The sequence below is a fragment of the Suricata suricatta genome, chromosome 1 (assembly GCF_006229205.1).
Source record: "Suricata suricatta isolate VVHF042 chromosome 1, meerkat_22Aug2017_6uvM2_HiC, whole genome shotgun sequence".
In the NCBI taxonomy this organism is placed as follows: domain Eukaryota; kingdom Metazoa; phylum Chordata; class Mammalia; order Carnivora; family Herpestidae; genus Suricata; species Suricata suricatta.
This window is the reverse complement of record NC_043700.1, coordinates 114,021,408-114,035,068: the sequence shown is the minus strand read 5'-3', so window position 1 is coordinate 114,035,068 and position 13,661 is coordinate 114,021,408. Positions and strand designations below refer to the sequence as shown.

At 37.5% G+C, this 13,661-nt stretch overlaps 1 protein-coding gene across 2 annotated transcripts in view; it reads right to left on the bottom strand.

Moving 5' to 3' along the window:
• Positions 1–13,661, bottom strand: part of PPP3CA (protein phosphatase 3 catalytic subunit alpha) — a 319,865-nt gene that overhangs the window by 160,434 nt on the left and 145,770 nt on the right. For both annotated transcript variants that reach the window (XM_029942672.1, XM_029942676.1), the window contains exon 2: positions 1,462–1,662. In XM_029942672.1, coding sequence (XP_029798532.1) covers positions 1,462–1,662 — 201 coding nt within the window. The remainder of the gene's footprint in view (positions 1–1,461; positions 1,663–13,661) is intronic.

Genomic DNA, 13,661 nt, shown 5'->3' with positions numbered 1-13,661 from the left:
AAAGATGTCATTTAAAGCTAATATTTTATCATTAATTTGTATGGAATTTATGGTCAATTTTTAAAGTAGTGGCCTGGGGGCACCTGGGTGGCTGAGTCGGTTAAGCATCTGGCTTCAGTTCAGATCATGATCTCATGGTTTGTGGGTTCGAGCCCCACGTCGGACTCTAGGCTGACAGCTAGCTCAGAGCCTGGAGCCTGCTTCAGATTCTGTGTCTCCCTCTCTCTCTGACCCTCCCCTCCTCATGCTGTCTCTCCTTCTCTCTCTAAAATAAATAAAGACAGTAAAAAAAAAAAAAAAAGTAGTGGCCTGGCCCTAAACACATTATTTTTTTGAATTGCATTGCCACCTAAAAATAAAACAAGATTGTCCATTTCTTTGGAATAAGAACCATTAGGGGTGGTATGACCAAGGAAGATCCAATCTGGTATTCTAGAGACCTTGTCTTTCTCTTAATAGTAACACTCAAATATATCTTTGAAGTCCAATCACATAAGTAATACAGATTTGGAAGAAAGAAATCAGTAGAATAAGTGAAATAGTTTAAAATATCCCCTTTATTTTGAAAAGGACAATATTCTGTATCTAAATATTTTTCCTTTGCCAGAATGGTAATAATTGAGAAAATAAATGTTTTTTGTTAGCTTTTCAAAAAATGAAAACTTAGGGGTTTAGCAAACTCCACAGAGAATAGATCAAAAGTCTCTAACAATTGACCCTGTACACCTTATAACATTGTTTGACAAGATTTCATTTTTATAGACAAAGAGAAGTTAAACTTATGTAAAATACGTATCTGCCCATAAGAAGCAACAGATCAAAAAACTCACAGAGTAAAGATATTTTCTAGGCACCAAATACTCAAAGGCATGAAATCTGGCCTCTCCTTAACCTCCAGTGGTTCTCAAACCTGAACCTGCATTACATTGGAGACTTCCAGAGGACTTGATGGAACCCACTGTGGCCTCACCCCAGAAAACATAATTTAGTCGTTCAGGGTGGGGACCAAGTATTTACATTTTAACAAGTGTCCGAGGAAGGAGATGACAATGTTAGTCTGGGGACGGCATTTTGAGAACCCCTGCTTTAGCTCAGTCACGTATTCAACCACTGCGAAATTTCTGCACCTCGTCTAGCCTTTCTCAACGCACACCTTGTGTTCTCTGTGCCGGTTAGTGTTTTCACGGACAAACAAGACGACCTCCAACGTAAAGTATGATCTTCATCACCTCTGAGTGGTACAACCTTTTTAAAAGCATCACAATCATTTAGGTATTTAAAACATGAAATAAAAAATATTGTTACATAATTATAATAGCTTTAGTTCTTAATGGACACATTTGATGGTTAAAGAATAAGATGAATACTGTATTTGAAGACTCAGTGGTATCTAGGATTATTTGATTTGATGTTAAAAACAAGGTGTGGCTGTAAGTGGGCAGTTCCATCCTGAGGACTTACCTGTGACTGGTGCATCGATATCCAGCAAATTTTTTTCCTGTCGAAGAATCGAAGCCCCTTCTGTTATTATTCTCAACGCAACACTCTCTTCCAGCCTGCCCTCCTTCATGAGATGTGCCTTTAAGATATCCACACGAGGTTTCCCATCATTATCAAATACTTCTTTCGCTGTAAGCCGGTGACTTGGAGGAAAGGGGACAGCTGAAAGGGAAAAAGTCAAATTATTATATTGGTCAAACCCAAAAGAAGTTTCAATAATAACCGCCAAATACCTCTCTCTATCACTAACCACATATTGGAGTGTTATAAAAGTCCCCATATTAAAATATAATCAAGGGCTTCTAGAAATAATGTAATTGCTGGAAGAAATCACTTGTTGATTTACCCAGTACCTGTCTCTTGCATACAGGAGATCCTGATTAAGTTTAATAAAGCACAAAAAAAGAGATGATTCTATTAGGCAATAATCAATTCAGCAAAAGAAAATAGTTTCTATACATCCAATCATCACTAACTCAGGAGATGATATTTCTCCACTGGGAAAAGGTCTGCCAGACCAGATTCCTCCCTCTAACTAAAGTCACACCTCTGTGTAAACTGATTGACTCACTGTTTAAGAAGAGAGTGAGAATCTGAGAGCAAAAGGGTAAAAAATGCACTGAATATTAAACAGGAAATCAGGATTCATGTGTGCATGTACCAAAGGGACATCTTCAACACTGAAGGACAATATGGTGTCAGGGAGGAGACGCAGGTATTAGGAAATATAATATAATGACAAACTCAACTTACCAGTCTGACTCAGAACCAACCATTCTCTCTTTCGCACCATACCCCCGTGCCTCAACAGTTAAGAAGCTCTCTTAAAGCTACCGTCATTCTTCACATCTGTGAATACATTCATTCACTCATTCAGCTGGAGGATATTCACTAAACTCCTACAATGTTTCAGAACATCCAAAGATCCACGGTCAGAGGTGGTATCGTGAAGGTTAAATTTCTCATAAATGGCCTATAAGCCCCTTCACTGAGGCTCAGTCATTGTCTATTTCACATGAAGGTTCATTACTGGAAAACAACTCAGATCTATTAGAAATATCTCGAAGGACCAGAAGCACAGTTTCATGGAACTTTCCTCTGCCACATATAATATCCCATATGCATAAGAACATCTCCATAAAATGGTTCCTTTTTCAGGAAGAACACTTGCTATTAAGAAATAAACCTAGACCCCTTGCTTCTTAGAAGTGTCTCTCAAAGAAGCAAGATTTATGGTAGAGCTACAGCAAGAAATTCTGTGCAATCTAACAATATGAATTTGTTATTCAAGAGAAATTGTAAGTACTTAAAAGAAAAAAAATCAGGTTGCTAATGGATGCAACTTGGTTTCCTTAATAATCCAAGCATATCTATTTAACTAAGCTGCCAAAATGAAGTGGCAGAAGTAGACCCAGCGGGTAAGCATGAGGCTTTTGTGGTCAGATGAATCTGAGTGCAAACCTTGGCTTTGTACACTCACCAGTTTCATGACCTTGGGCAATTGAAATATCCTCCTTTGGCTTCAGTTACCTCACCTGCAGATTGGGGATTACATCTACCCGAGCATTATTATAATTACCAGAGTACATAGTAATATTAGTAGCTAACATTTATAGAGTGTTTACTTTATGCCAGGTATTGTTTGGGTAATAAAGTCCAACACAACAGTAAAGCTGCAAGATGAGTAAGACATATGTACATGTGTTTACATATAAATGTACTTAGTCCTCATAACATTACTGTGGGGAGAAACCTGAAGCTTAAAAGCATTAAGCACTTTGCCCAAGACGATCACCTGGTGATTTGTATGTAGACCCAGTGAGTATAAACTCCAGCAGTCTGATACCAGAGCACCTGTGCCCACAACTACGTTACATGGCTTCTCAAAAAGAAATTAAGACACAGCTTAAAAATTGTAAAGTGACGAGAAGATCACTTTTTAAACTGAAATTCTAACAAATAGTGAAAGGTGTTTCTTTTTTTCCCTAATTTTATGTTTATTTATTTTTGAGAGAGAGAGAGAGAGAGAGAGAGCGAGCGAGCAGGGGAGGGGCAGAGAGAGTGGGTGACACAGAATCTGAAGCAGGCTCCAGGCTCTGAGCTAGCTATCAGCACAGAGCCCGACATGGGGCCCAAACCCACAGACCATGAGATCATGACCTAAGCCAAAGTCAGATGCTTAACTGACTGAGCCACCCAGGCGCCCCTGAAAGGTGCTTCTTATAAAGATTGCTTTTATTTTCAAATATTATTTCGGGCAGCTTATAGTAGAATAAATGCATAATACAAAAGCATGATGTAAAATAAAACACAAAATGCAGAATGCCAAAGCATAGTGGATAATAAGAGAAAATGCATGAACTAAACAAGGAGACAAAAAAGAGAGGAATTTAGGTCATTAGACTTCAGGCATTTGGGGATTTTGTTCATCTTGTTCCTTTGCCTGCTCTGTTTTTCCTTACCCAACAGATATCCTTGGTAAGAAAACATGGGAACATTTCGATGGCCCTGTGTATTTACCTGGGTCTTTATGTATGGTTTCAAATTAGAAAACATTTTACCTGGTAACTCTCCAAATTCCCCAGATACATATTGGGGAAGGAAATGAACAAACGTCAAAAGGAGGCATGGAGTATGGCTAGGCACTGCCTTTTTATTTATTTATTTATTTATTTATTTATTTATTTATTTTTTTATTTTTTATTTTGAGTGAATTCCCAAGATAGGAGTTGGACAACTGTGAGGGTTTAAAATTCTCAGGCAAGAATCCTAGGAGCATAGCAGGGTAAGAGGCTGATTTGTTGTCAGACTTATAAAGGCAGCAGGTCTCTGCCACCATTGTGCTAGCTGGCCATCTTAAACTTGAGATAGATCAAAGGGTTAAACCTGAAATAGTCAAAGCCTTTAGAAGGCGAGAGGCAAATGGAGAGCACCAGAGCGGCATCACCCTCATGAATTAGACTGTCTCCAAGTCCCTAGGCTCTCTCCAATGCCAAGATCACTGTAATAACAGATGCTCCTGCTTCATTTCCCGTCTTTTACCTTCCAGTAATTGCTAATCCTAGGTAACTGGCTAAGGTAAAGCCACCTGCTCTGAAATATAGGAGCTGGTTCCAAATAAACAGGAGGGAAAAAAGAGGGAAAAGGCCAACGAGAGGGCTCTATTTCCAACTGGATGATAGGGAAACTGATGAGATGGGGCTCTTTACTGATTAAACAGATGGTAAGGCCCCCAGGGAGCTGAGATGTGCAGCAATGATGCCAAGGTTTGAATGCAGAGATGTTGTAAGTTTTCTGGGACAAAAATAAGAGTGGGCTAATATTTGTGAATCTGTGCACACTTTGGCTTCATAAAGAAAATACCACCCTTATAAAGGTCACACTTATTGGCTTTCTCTGTTCACCTGGAGTCCTACATGCAGACAGTGCCAAATACCAAGCTAAAACTACTTTTCTAATGTGCTTAGAAAACATGCCTTTCATTAACTCATAAAAATGGCTACACTTGATATAATAAAATTGGAGTTACCCCTCCCCTCATTGCTTTGAGTATTACAAGTCACTTTTATTGGTACAGGAGTATGCCAGGACTGAAGGAGTTAAGTTTGTGCATGCCAATAAAATTTAGAAATGTTTGTTGATATTTGGATGACTTTTTCTGAAACAATTTTCTTATCAGTACCCATTAAGTATGTTATATGGTGTTATAATAGTCTTCTTAGAAGTATCCTAAAAGCAGATAATATTATTCTCAACTTTTTTCACTCCACAATTCCCATTCACTGTCACTCTTTTTTTTCCCTCAAAATAACAGCAAAGTATCTAAAATTTAGGGTATGTACATCCTCAACTGACTTGTAGGAAATTAGACCAATGGCTTTAAAGGCAAACAATGTACTGGACCAGGACTGTGTTTCCATGTCACTGACAGTGGAAATGTGCCACAGACTGATTGCCAATGAACAGGATATATCTCTTTTCAAAAAAATTTTTTTAAATATTTATTTATTTTTGAGAGACAGCGAGAGACAGAGTGTGAGCAGAGGAGGGACAGAGAGAGAGAGAGAAACACAGAACCTGAAGCAGGCTCCAGGTTCCTAGCTGTCAGCACAGAGCCTGACACGGGGCTCGAACTCACAAACTGTGAGATAATGACCTGAGTGAGATGAAGTCCGAAGCTTAACCCACTGAGCCACCCACGCGCCCCTACATCACATTAAAAAAAATTTTTTTTATTTGTTGATGCCACCAGAGTGTTCATCTATCTGATACAGAGAAAGGTTACTAACCTGGGAACTAAAATCATGTGTATCCAATATTGGCATCTATGTAACGATGTTGTCAATTATTCATCCAGCAGAGAGAAACACATTCCAAGTCAGAAAAGGCTGGTAGCCAGAGTTATTCTAGCCCTACTTTCTGGCTGATCATCAGGACCACAGCTCTGAAATCGTCAGGGGTCTATTCCTATGATTTATGCGAGATCAGTAGCCCTACAGTGATCTGCTCTCACTCTGGGTAGATCTAGGTATTTGAGATTTCTGTTCCTCAAATCTGACCCAGATTAGCCATTATTCAAGGTATCCCTACTATTTGAGGGGAAATATCCAAAAGTCACTGCCATGGTGATACCTTCATTGGAAGAACAGGACACATGCTTCCTGACCTCTTTCTGGAATAGTCTTTTAGATGCTGACAAAAAAGAATCACAGATGAAGAAAACACTTAATCCTACTGCTTTTTTTTTTCAAACCTTTGATTTGCTTTATTTTTTTAGTTAAAGAAAATGACACCTCAAGTATATCCAAAAGAAAAAGAGCCTTAAATGGCTACCTTGCCTTTCTTCTTCCCTCTGATGACTGTTAAGATATCCTCACAAAACTGGGGTTCTTTGGAGCAAAATTAGAAAACTCATAATAGCTCAAAGTTAGAAAACTCAAAATTAGAAATAGACTGACTCCTGTCAGCCTCATATGAAATAAGAGGAAATTGAGGTCCGGAGAGGGGATAAGTGAATTGGACAGGGTCACAGGATTACTCAGCGGCAAACCCAACACTGAACTTCAGGTTCTGCTTTGTATTCCAGCATTTCACCCAGTAAATCTGTTCTGTTCAATTGACTAGCAACATATGGCAGCTGAACACTTGAAAGGTGCCTGGTCCAAACTGAGATGAGATGCAAGCCTACAATATATGAACTGGTTTTAGAACACTCGATACAAGAAAAAAATGTAAAATATCTCATTATAATATGTGTATGCTGATTACATGTTGAAATAAGATTTAGGACATATTGGGCTAAATAAAATTTATTAAAATTAATTGTATAGGGGCGCCAGGCAGCTCAGTCAGTGAACCACCTGACTTCAGCCTAGGTCGTGATCTCGCTGTTCTGCATTTTGAGCCCCGCATTGGGCTCTGTGCTGACAGGCAGAGCCTGGAGCCTCTTTCATATTCTGTGTCTCTCTCGCTCTCTCTGACCCTCCCCCTCTTGCGCCCGGTCTCTCAAAAATAAATAAACATTAAAAAAATTAAAATTTATTGTACTTATTTCATTTATTTTTTAATATGGATGCTATAACATTTAAAACTGTACAAATGGTTTATACTAGTTGATGATTGGACCATGATGCATCCTTTTAAGGATATAGGAAAATAGGAAGAGTGAAAAGTATCCTCTGTAATCTTTCTTCTTTTCCAACTTTGGTTCCTACAAAATCCCAAATTGTCTCAAAACTGATTGCACACGGGACTCGCTTTTAAAAGTAAATGATGCTGGGGTGCAACATCTAGAAATTCTGATTTAACTTGTCTAGGATAGGGCCAGGGCAGTGGCATGGCTTTAAAGAAACTTGAAGTGAACTGATATGAAATCCAGATTGCGATTCACTGATCTACAAAGGCATACAAAACACCAGGCAGTTTAATTCCCGCCCCCTCCAACATGTCCACAATGTCAATCAACCGTAGCAGATGCACTATCTTTGCAAGTCCAGACACGTTTATTCCACCCCCGCTGTAATCAGAACGTGTACAGAAACAGCTCTTGTCCTATATTTCATGTGGCTACTGTCTGCACCAGGGCTGTCTAAGATACTTATGTTGACACATGTTAAGAGACAGCTTAAAGATACCACATGTCAAACACAACCTAAAACACATTCTGGCCTGACCTCCATAAATTGACACTCCATTTCTCCCTCATGGACATTTGTACATGTCGCAAACAACTATTCTAATCAAACCATATCAATCAACCAATCAATTGTCAAGTATCTAGTAAGCACCTACTATGTTCTATATTCAACACTAGGCAGTGAGAAGGACTAGGAAAAGTGCACAACAGAAAACAAGTATTAGCAGAGCCAGACTCTAAAGAGATTACCATGTAAGACACACACACACACACACACACATATATAAAATTCAGAGATTATTATATATGTTAGTTTTGCTCGAGATACCTGGAAAAGCATTAAACTGCAAAACTGAAGAACAAAAGCTAAAGAAAATGAGAGACAATGTAATATGTAAGAGAAAAAATTGTGCTTATCTACTTTATGTCTGGGTTCCTATAAACTCTTAGATGCAAACACAGCTTTCTTTTGTTTAAAGTATATGAGAAATATCTCATTGTTTCAGTGGCTTCAGAAGACAAGGCTCTGTCTTTAAGAAATAAAAAATGGAATATGCTAATTTTAGGATATAATATGTCAAGTAAAAAATACAAAAATAATGCCATGGTCAGTAAATAAAATTACTCTGAAATCTAATCCAAAAATAATGTAATATTATTGGGATACAATAAATATTATTGTAATATAGGGATATATAAAAGAAAGTACTGGCCACTTTTCACTAAATTTCACTTGGGTTCTAATATTGAGCAATTAGGTTTGACTTCTATTCTTCGGGGTTTACAAAACTTTTATCAGTATGGCAATACATGCTTATCCATGCACATGATATCTATATGCAAAGATATACAAAACATGTTGTCCAGGAGAGAGCTTAAAAATTAACCACAGCTAACCTCTAAGAAACACTGTAGGAACTTATTTACTAGGTCCTACTTATGCCATTCCTGTGGACATTCATCACTTGTTTGTTTAAAGTCTCCAGCTTCCATTACAGACATTTATGTCTGTCAAAGTAAAATATGCTTACCCATCTCAGGTATGGTTGAATGTTAATCTTGTAAACAGAAACATCCAGTCCCACTTAAACTTAAAAAAAATCTTCACAGTGCATCTATAAATAAAACCCCAATGTATTGTTTGTGGTTTTTTTCCCTAAAGCTATGATGAGTTTCTCCATCCTCAGCAAAGACCTCCTTACCCACCTCCTCTGAGTACTACCACTCAGATCCTGAGCCTTAACATGTATTCAGCTCTAGACACAGTATGTGACTGACCATTTCACTAGCAAACTGAAAACCTCATTTGGTTTTCCTGAATGTTTACATGCAAATAGAGCACAACGGTATTTTCTGTAACATCCCCAAACTGCTAATAAAAAGGTGATATGGTATTTGATGCATTTATTAAAATAAGCGATCCTTTTTACCTCTGGCTTAAAGAATTTTTATTATACACAGTACTTTTGAACATAAATCTGAAATGCACTACAAGCAATTCTTCAATAAAGCTCAGCCACTACTTAAAGAATTATTGTCCCAACTACAAGGTATTCAATAATTAACTAGTGAAAATGAGTATCTTAATAGTACAATCAGAGCTTCTTTCGTTACCTGAATTTCAAAATACTTTTCTTTTAAATATATTTATTGATACATAGCCATTCCTCATTCTTTCCGTGCACAACTTTCCTTATTCTCTGGCCACTCTGTACTCCTTAAGTCTAAGGACTCAGGGACATAAAGAAGGTGACAGTCCACTACCCATTCCACATGTAGGGTTGGGGAGTTCATCACAAAACTCCTTTGGATTCTGATATATTGGTTAGTTCATTTAATTACTAGAAAAATTGCGACTGGCTTACATAACAAATTATGTAATACTGATTCAACATGAAAGATTATTCGACAAAAGTTATATTTTAAAAATTTCAAAACATTTTAGCATTACTGAAAAGCTTTAAAAAAATCTGATTTTTTGTGGTTAAAATAAAAAAGTTTTATATAGAAGACCGGTGCTTAATATGGTGGCCAGGGAAATCACAAATTATTTTGAACATATACATGACTGAAGCAAAATTATGCTTACTGGTTTTTAATATATGGTACTGGGTGTTCAGATTAGACTAAGAATTTTAATTAAATTTTAAGTACTTTAAACAAACTAAAGTAAATGCTTAAAATTTTTAAATATATAAAAACTGAAAATGTGTCATTTTGTAAGAGTCTACTCTATAATTTTTTAAATTAAAAATATATAATCAGTCATACTTGGTTATATTAGCAGGTATGCAACTGTATATATCCGATCTCAATACTAGATGAAGTGACTATAACAATATTTTTAGCAAATGGTATTTATAGTGATTGCTAGAGTAGCAAACTTACAGTAATGCACACAATTATAGTCACTGAGATAAACTTAAATAGAAGGCTATGTTTTTCTTAAGATTTTATTTTTAAGTAATCTCTACACCCAAGATGGGGCTTGATCTCATAACCCCATCAAGAATCACATGTTCTATTGACTGAGCCAGGCAGGTGCCTCAAGCAGAGGGCTTTTTATTTTTATTTTTTTGTTTGTTTTTGTTTTTGCCTTGAGCATTTGGTTTCTTCGAGAGAAATATGTCACAAAAAAGTGAACAAGATACTTTAAGAAAAAACAAAAAACAAACAAGTTACATTAAGACAATTTGAATTTATTTCCCAAGTGAACAGGTCCCTTGCAACGTGATAATTTTCCCTGAGAAATGAACAGTATCTAGGGATTCAAAAACTTTCTTTAACCCGAGATATACTTTACCATTCAGAAATCCTCAACTCAATGGCCTAAGACGTGCAATATAAGCAGGACCTTACCTATATTGGAGCTGAACTATTTGACTAGCCGTTCTTTAATACATGCAACATTTAGAAATCCCTGTATTAAAAAGAGTGAACCCTCTTAGACTTCAATTAAACTTGGAAGTTGATATGAAAAATCAATCTATGCCTACGCACAACTCTTTTCCTTTCAAATTCATCATTCCGCTCTAGATGCCCACACGTTTTCTATGCCCACATGCCCACCCACGGTCCCCGTCCTGTGGTTAAATCAGCTACAGGCATCAGAATTTTTTTTTTAAATGAATAAGTATTCTCTTCTTTGAAAGGTCTCGATGAAGTGACAGATCTGTGTCCCAAATATCGAATAATGTAAATCTAAGTGGCAATTTTAGGATGTCACCATGTTACCACCTTTGCATAGAACAGGGGATTGGCTTTGGAATGATAAATCTGGAATATTGCCTTACATCTGTGTGCCACGGTGAAGCAAAGATCAATATTTTGCCTCAGAGTCACCCTCTAGAGAGCCAAGGGCAGGAGTTAAAATCCCAGGTTTGCATTTAATCCCCCGCAGCCTTGGCTCTCTGCTCCCTATTCCCTATGGGCTCACCAGTGAAATATCAGGTCCTCTGGGCCTCTCCATGTTTCAGTAATGCTTACACAGGATTATACTGTTTGCTTCAGTCTGATGACCAGAACTGCTCTCATCCACTCTCGCTGGTCCGCCATTTCTAAGAAACACCCACTCCTACAAATAATACAAAAGCATACACAAGGTCCCAATTCTTAGCACTTCAAATGTGTGCTCTCCAAATCATAATCTTCACACATCTATTTAAAAATTGGAATGCTTTAGTGACTACCACCTACCATTATATGCTCTGAAACTTCATATTCATTTGTTTCATTTATTTTTAAAATATACTTGTCAATTTTTATTTTAAATCAAACATGCATTTCTTAATCTATCAAATGGAAAAGGGCTAAATTTCACATGAAAGGTGCAACAGAGTGCATTCCCCTCCTTAATAAACAGCCACACTTAAGGGAGATTTTCCACTCCTATATAGTGCCTTTTTTGTATGTAAAAGGAATTCTCAAATAACTAAAGAAACAGATTAGTTATGTCAACTTTAAATTTACATGTAACACCATGACTCTTTAAATAAGTCAATCATTACTGCTCGAAAAACATTAGAATACTAAGTAGAAAGACTAACGATCAAGTCCCACTGAAAGTCTCATTTAGTACTGCTGTGTACTCGTTGTCATGACGTCAAACCCACTTGTTTGTGACTTCAGTGAAGTTGTTTTGACCTAAGGATGAATTTGTTTACATTGAGGAAACCATATTAGAATGTTAGCATCAACACTGGTTGTTGTCATTAAGCATTCAGTGGTTCATCTATTACTGATGGGGGCCACTGGGGACGTATCAACAAGAGCACAGGGAAGAGCCACTGTGATGTAATAGACTTTTAAACATTACACACCAAGAAGTTGTGAGGACTTACCAAGGGTATTTGGTTGGGACAAAGGTACTCTTTCCTTATCTAAATAGCTCTCCAAAGACCTTGGGCAGCACATATACAAAGACCTTGGGCACTAGCTCCTGCAATGACAAGGCAAGTCTCTGGAGGAGCCGGGACCTTGAAGGAGATCATCTTGCCTGCCCACACCACCAGCACCTTCATTCTCCTAGCAACACACTCTAGCAACAGGGACGTTTGCTTTACCCAGGCAGCTGGACGTCAGCTCTCGGTTAGGTAAGCTAACTCTTCCGAGAACCAACTCCTAGACAGTTCTATGTCAACTAAATTTGGGCCTGCTTTCTTTCATTTCCCCTTAGCCTGAAACAGTAGTGTAATTAACTCTATCAGTGGTTTGGAGTTTAATACTTCTTTATTGGCTTATTAGTAGACATTATTCCATATGTTATTGGCTCATGAAATTGACTATTATAAATTATAATTCCCACAGTGAACCTGTGTTAAATTATTGGTAAAGACAATCTCACTCTCTGAGCATAATTTGCCTCAACAAAACAAATGCCTTGGCATTGATAGATAGTCAATCAATGCATTTCTGAATGAATGAAAAAAATGAATGGATTTTTTTTGACTTGCTCACTCAGAATTTGGGGAGATTTTCTGTGGTACTAGAATTAGTTTAAGAAGAGAGGATAGGAAAAAAACGGCCTTGTTCAGATCTAAAAGTATGTAATTATAAAAAGGATAGTCAATAACCAAAATAACTCAGAAACTGGAACCTTCATTCAGTAAATGTCTTTTTTGAAGTACTCATTACAGGAAAGAGACTATGGATGCCAGATGGTGGGGTGGAGCTAGAGGCCACACCCAAGATGAAACCAAAAGGGTCAACAGTGAGCAACAAATAGAAAACCAAAAAGGGGACCAAAAAAAAAAGTCGCTACAAAAAGCCTGAAGTGCTAAATGTTTTTAAGGCCATGTGTGAATACAGGATCACAGATAAAATTTGCAGTTATTTATGATGTCAAATTGACCTAACAACAATAAAGATAATATCACCTAGGTACGACAGTGCTGTGATGCTTTTAAACTCATAAAGTGCTATCCTGTGGCATTTCAGAAAGCAGTTAAATGTTACCTTTAAAGAGAACATTTCTTTAGTTTAAAAAATATTACAGGCTCCTGGATGCCTCAGTTGGTTAAGCATCGACTTCGGCTCAGGTCATGGTCTCACGGCTCATGGGTTCAAGCCCCACATCAGGCTCTGTGCTGATAGCTCAAAGCCTGGAGCCTGCTTCGGATTCTGTGTGTCTCTCTCTCTGCCCCTCCTCAGCTCATTCTCTCTCTCTCTCTCATAAATAAACATTAACAACTTTAATAAAAAAGTTAGTATTATGTATTTATTGAAGTACGTATCAGTAAATTTAAATCCTTTTTAAAAATTTTTAGACTGTGATATCTGATACTTAATAGACTAAGACTCTCTCAGCATCCCTAAGTGTCAGAAGTAGTTCAAAAGAGAGTCCTCCTGTAAGGACGCAGGTCTGAATTCAGCTTCTCAGAATCATGAGACAATAGAAGGGCACACATTGCCCAAGGAAGGAGGGACCACCCTTGTAACACCCAATCAGGAAAGGCCAGCTAACATCTTTATCATTTCTAAGGGCGGGCCTAGAGATAGAAGCTATAGATAATCACCTATTGCTTGA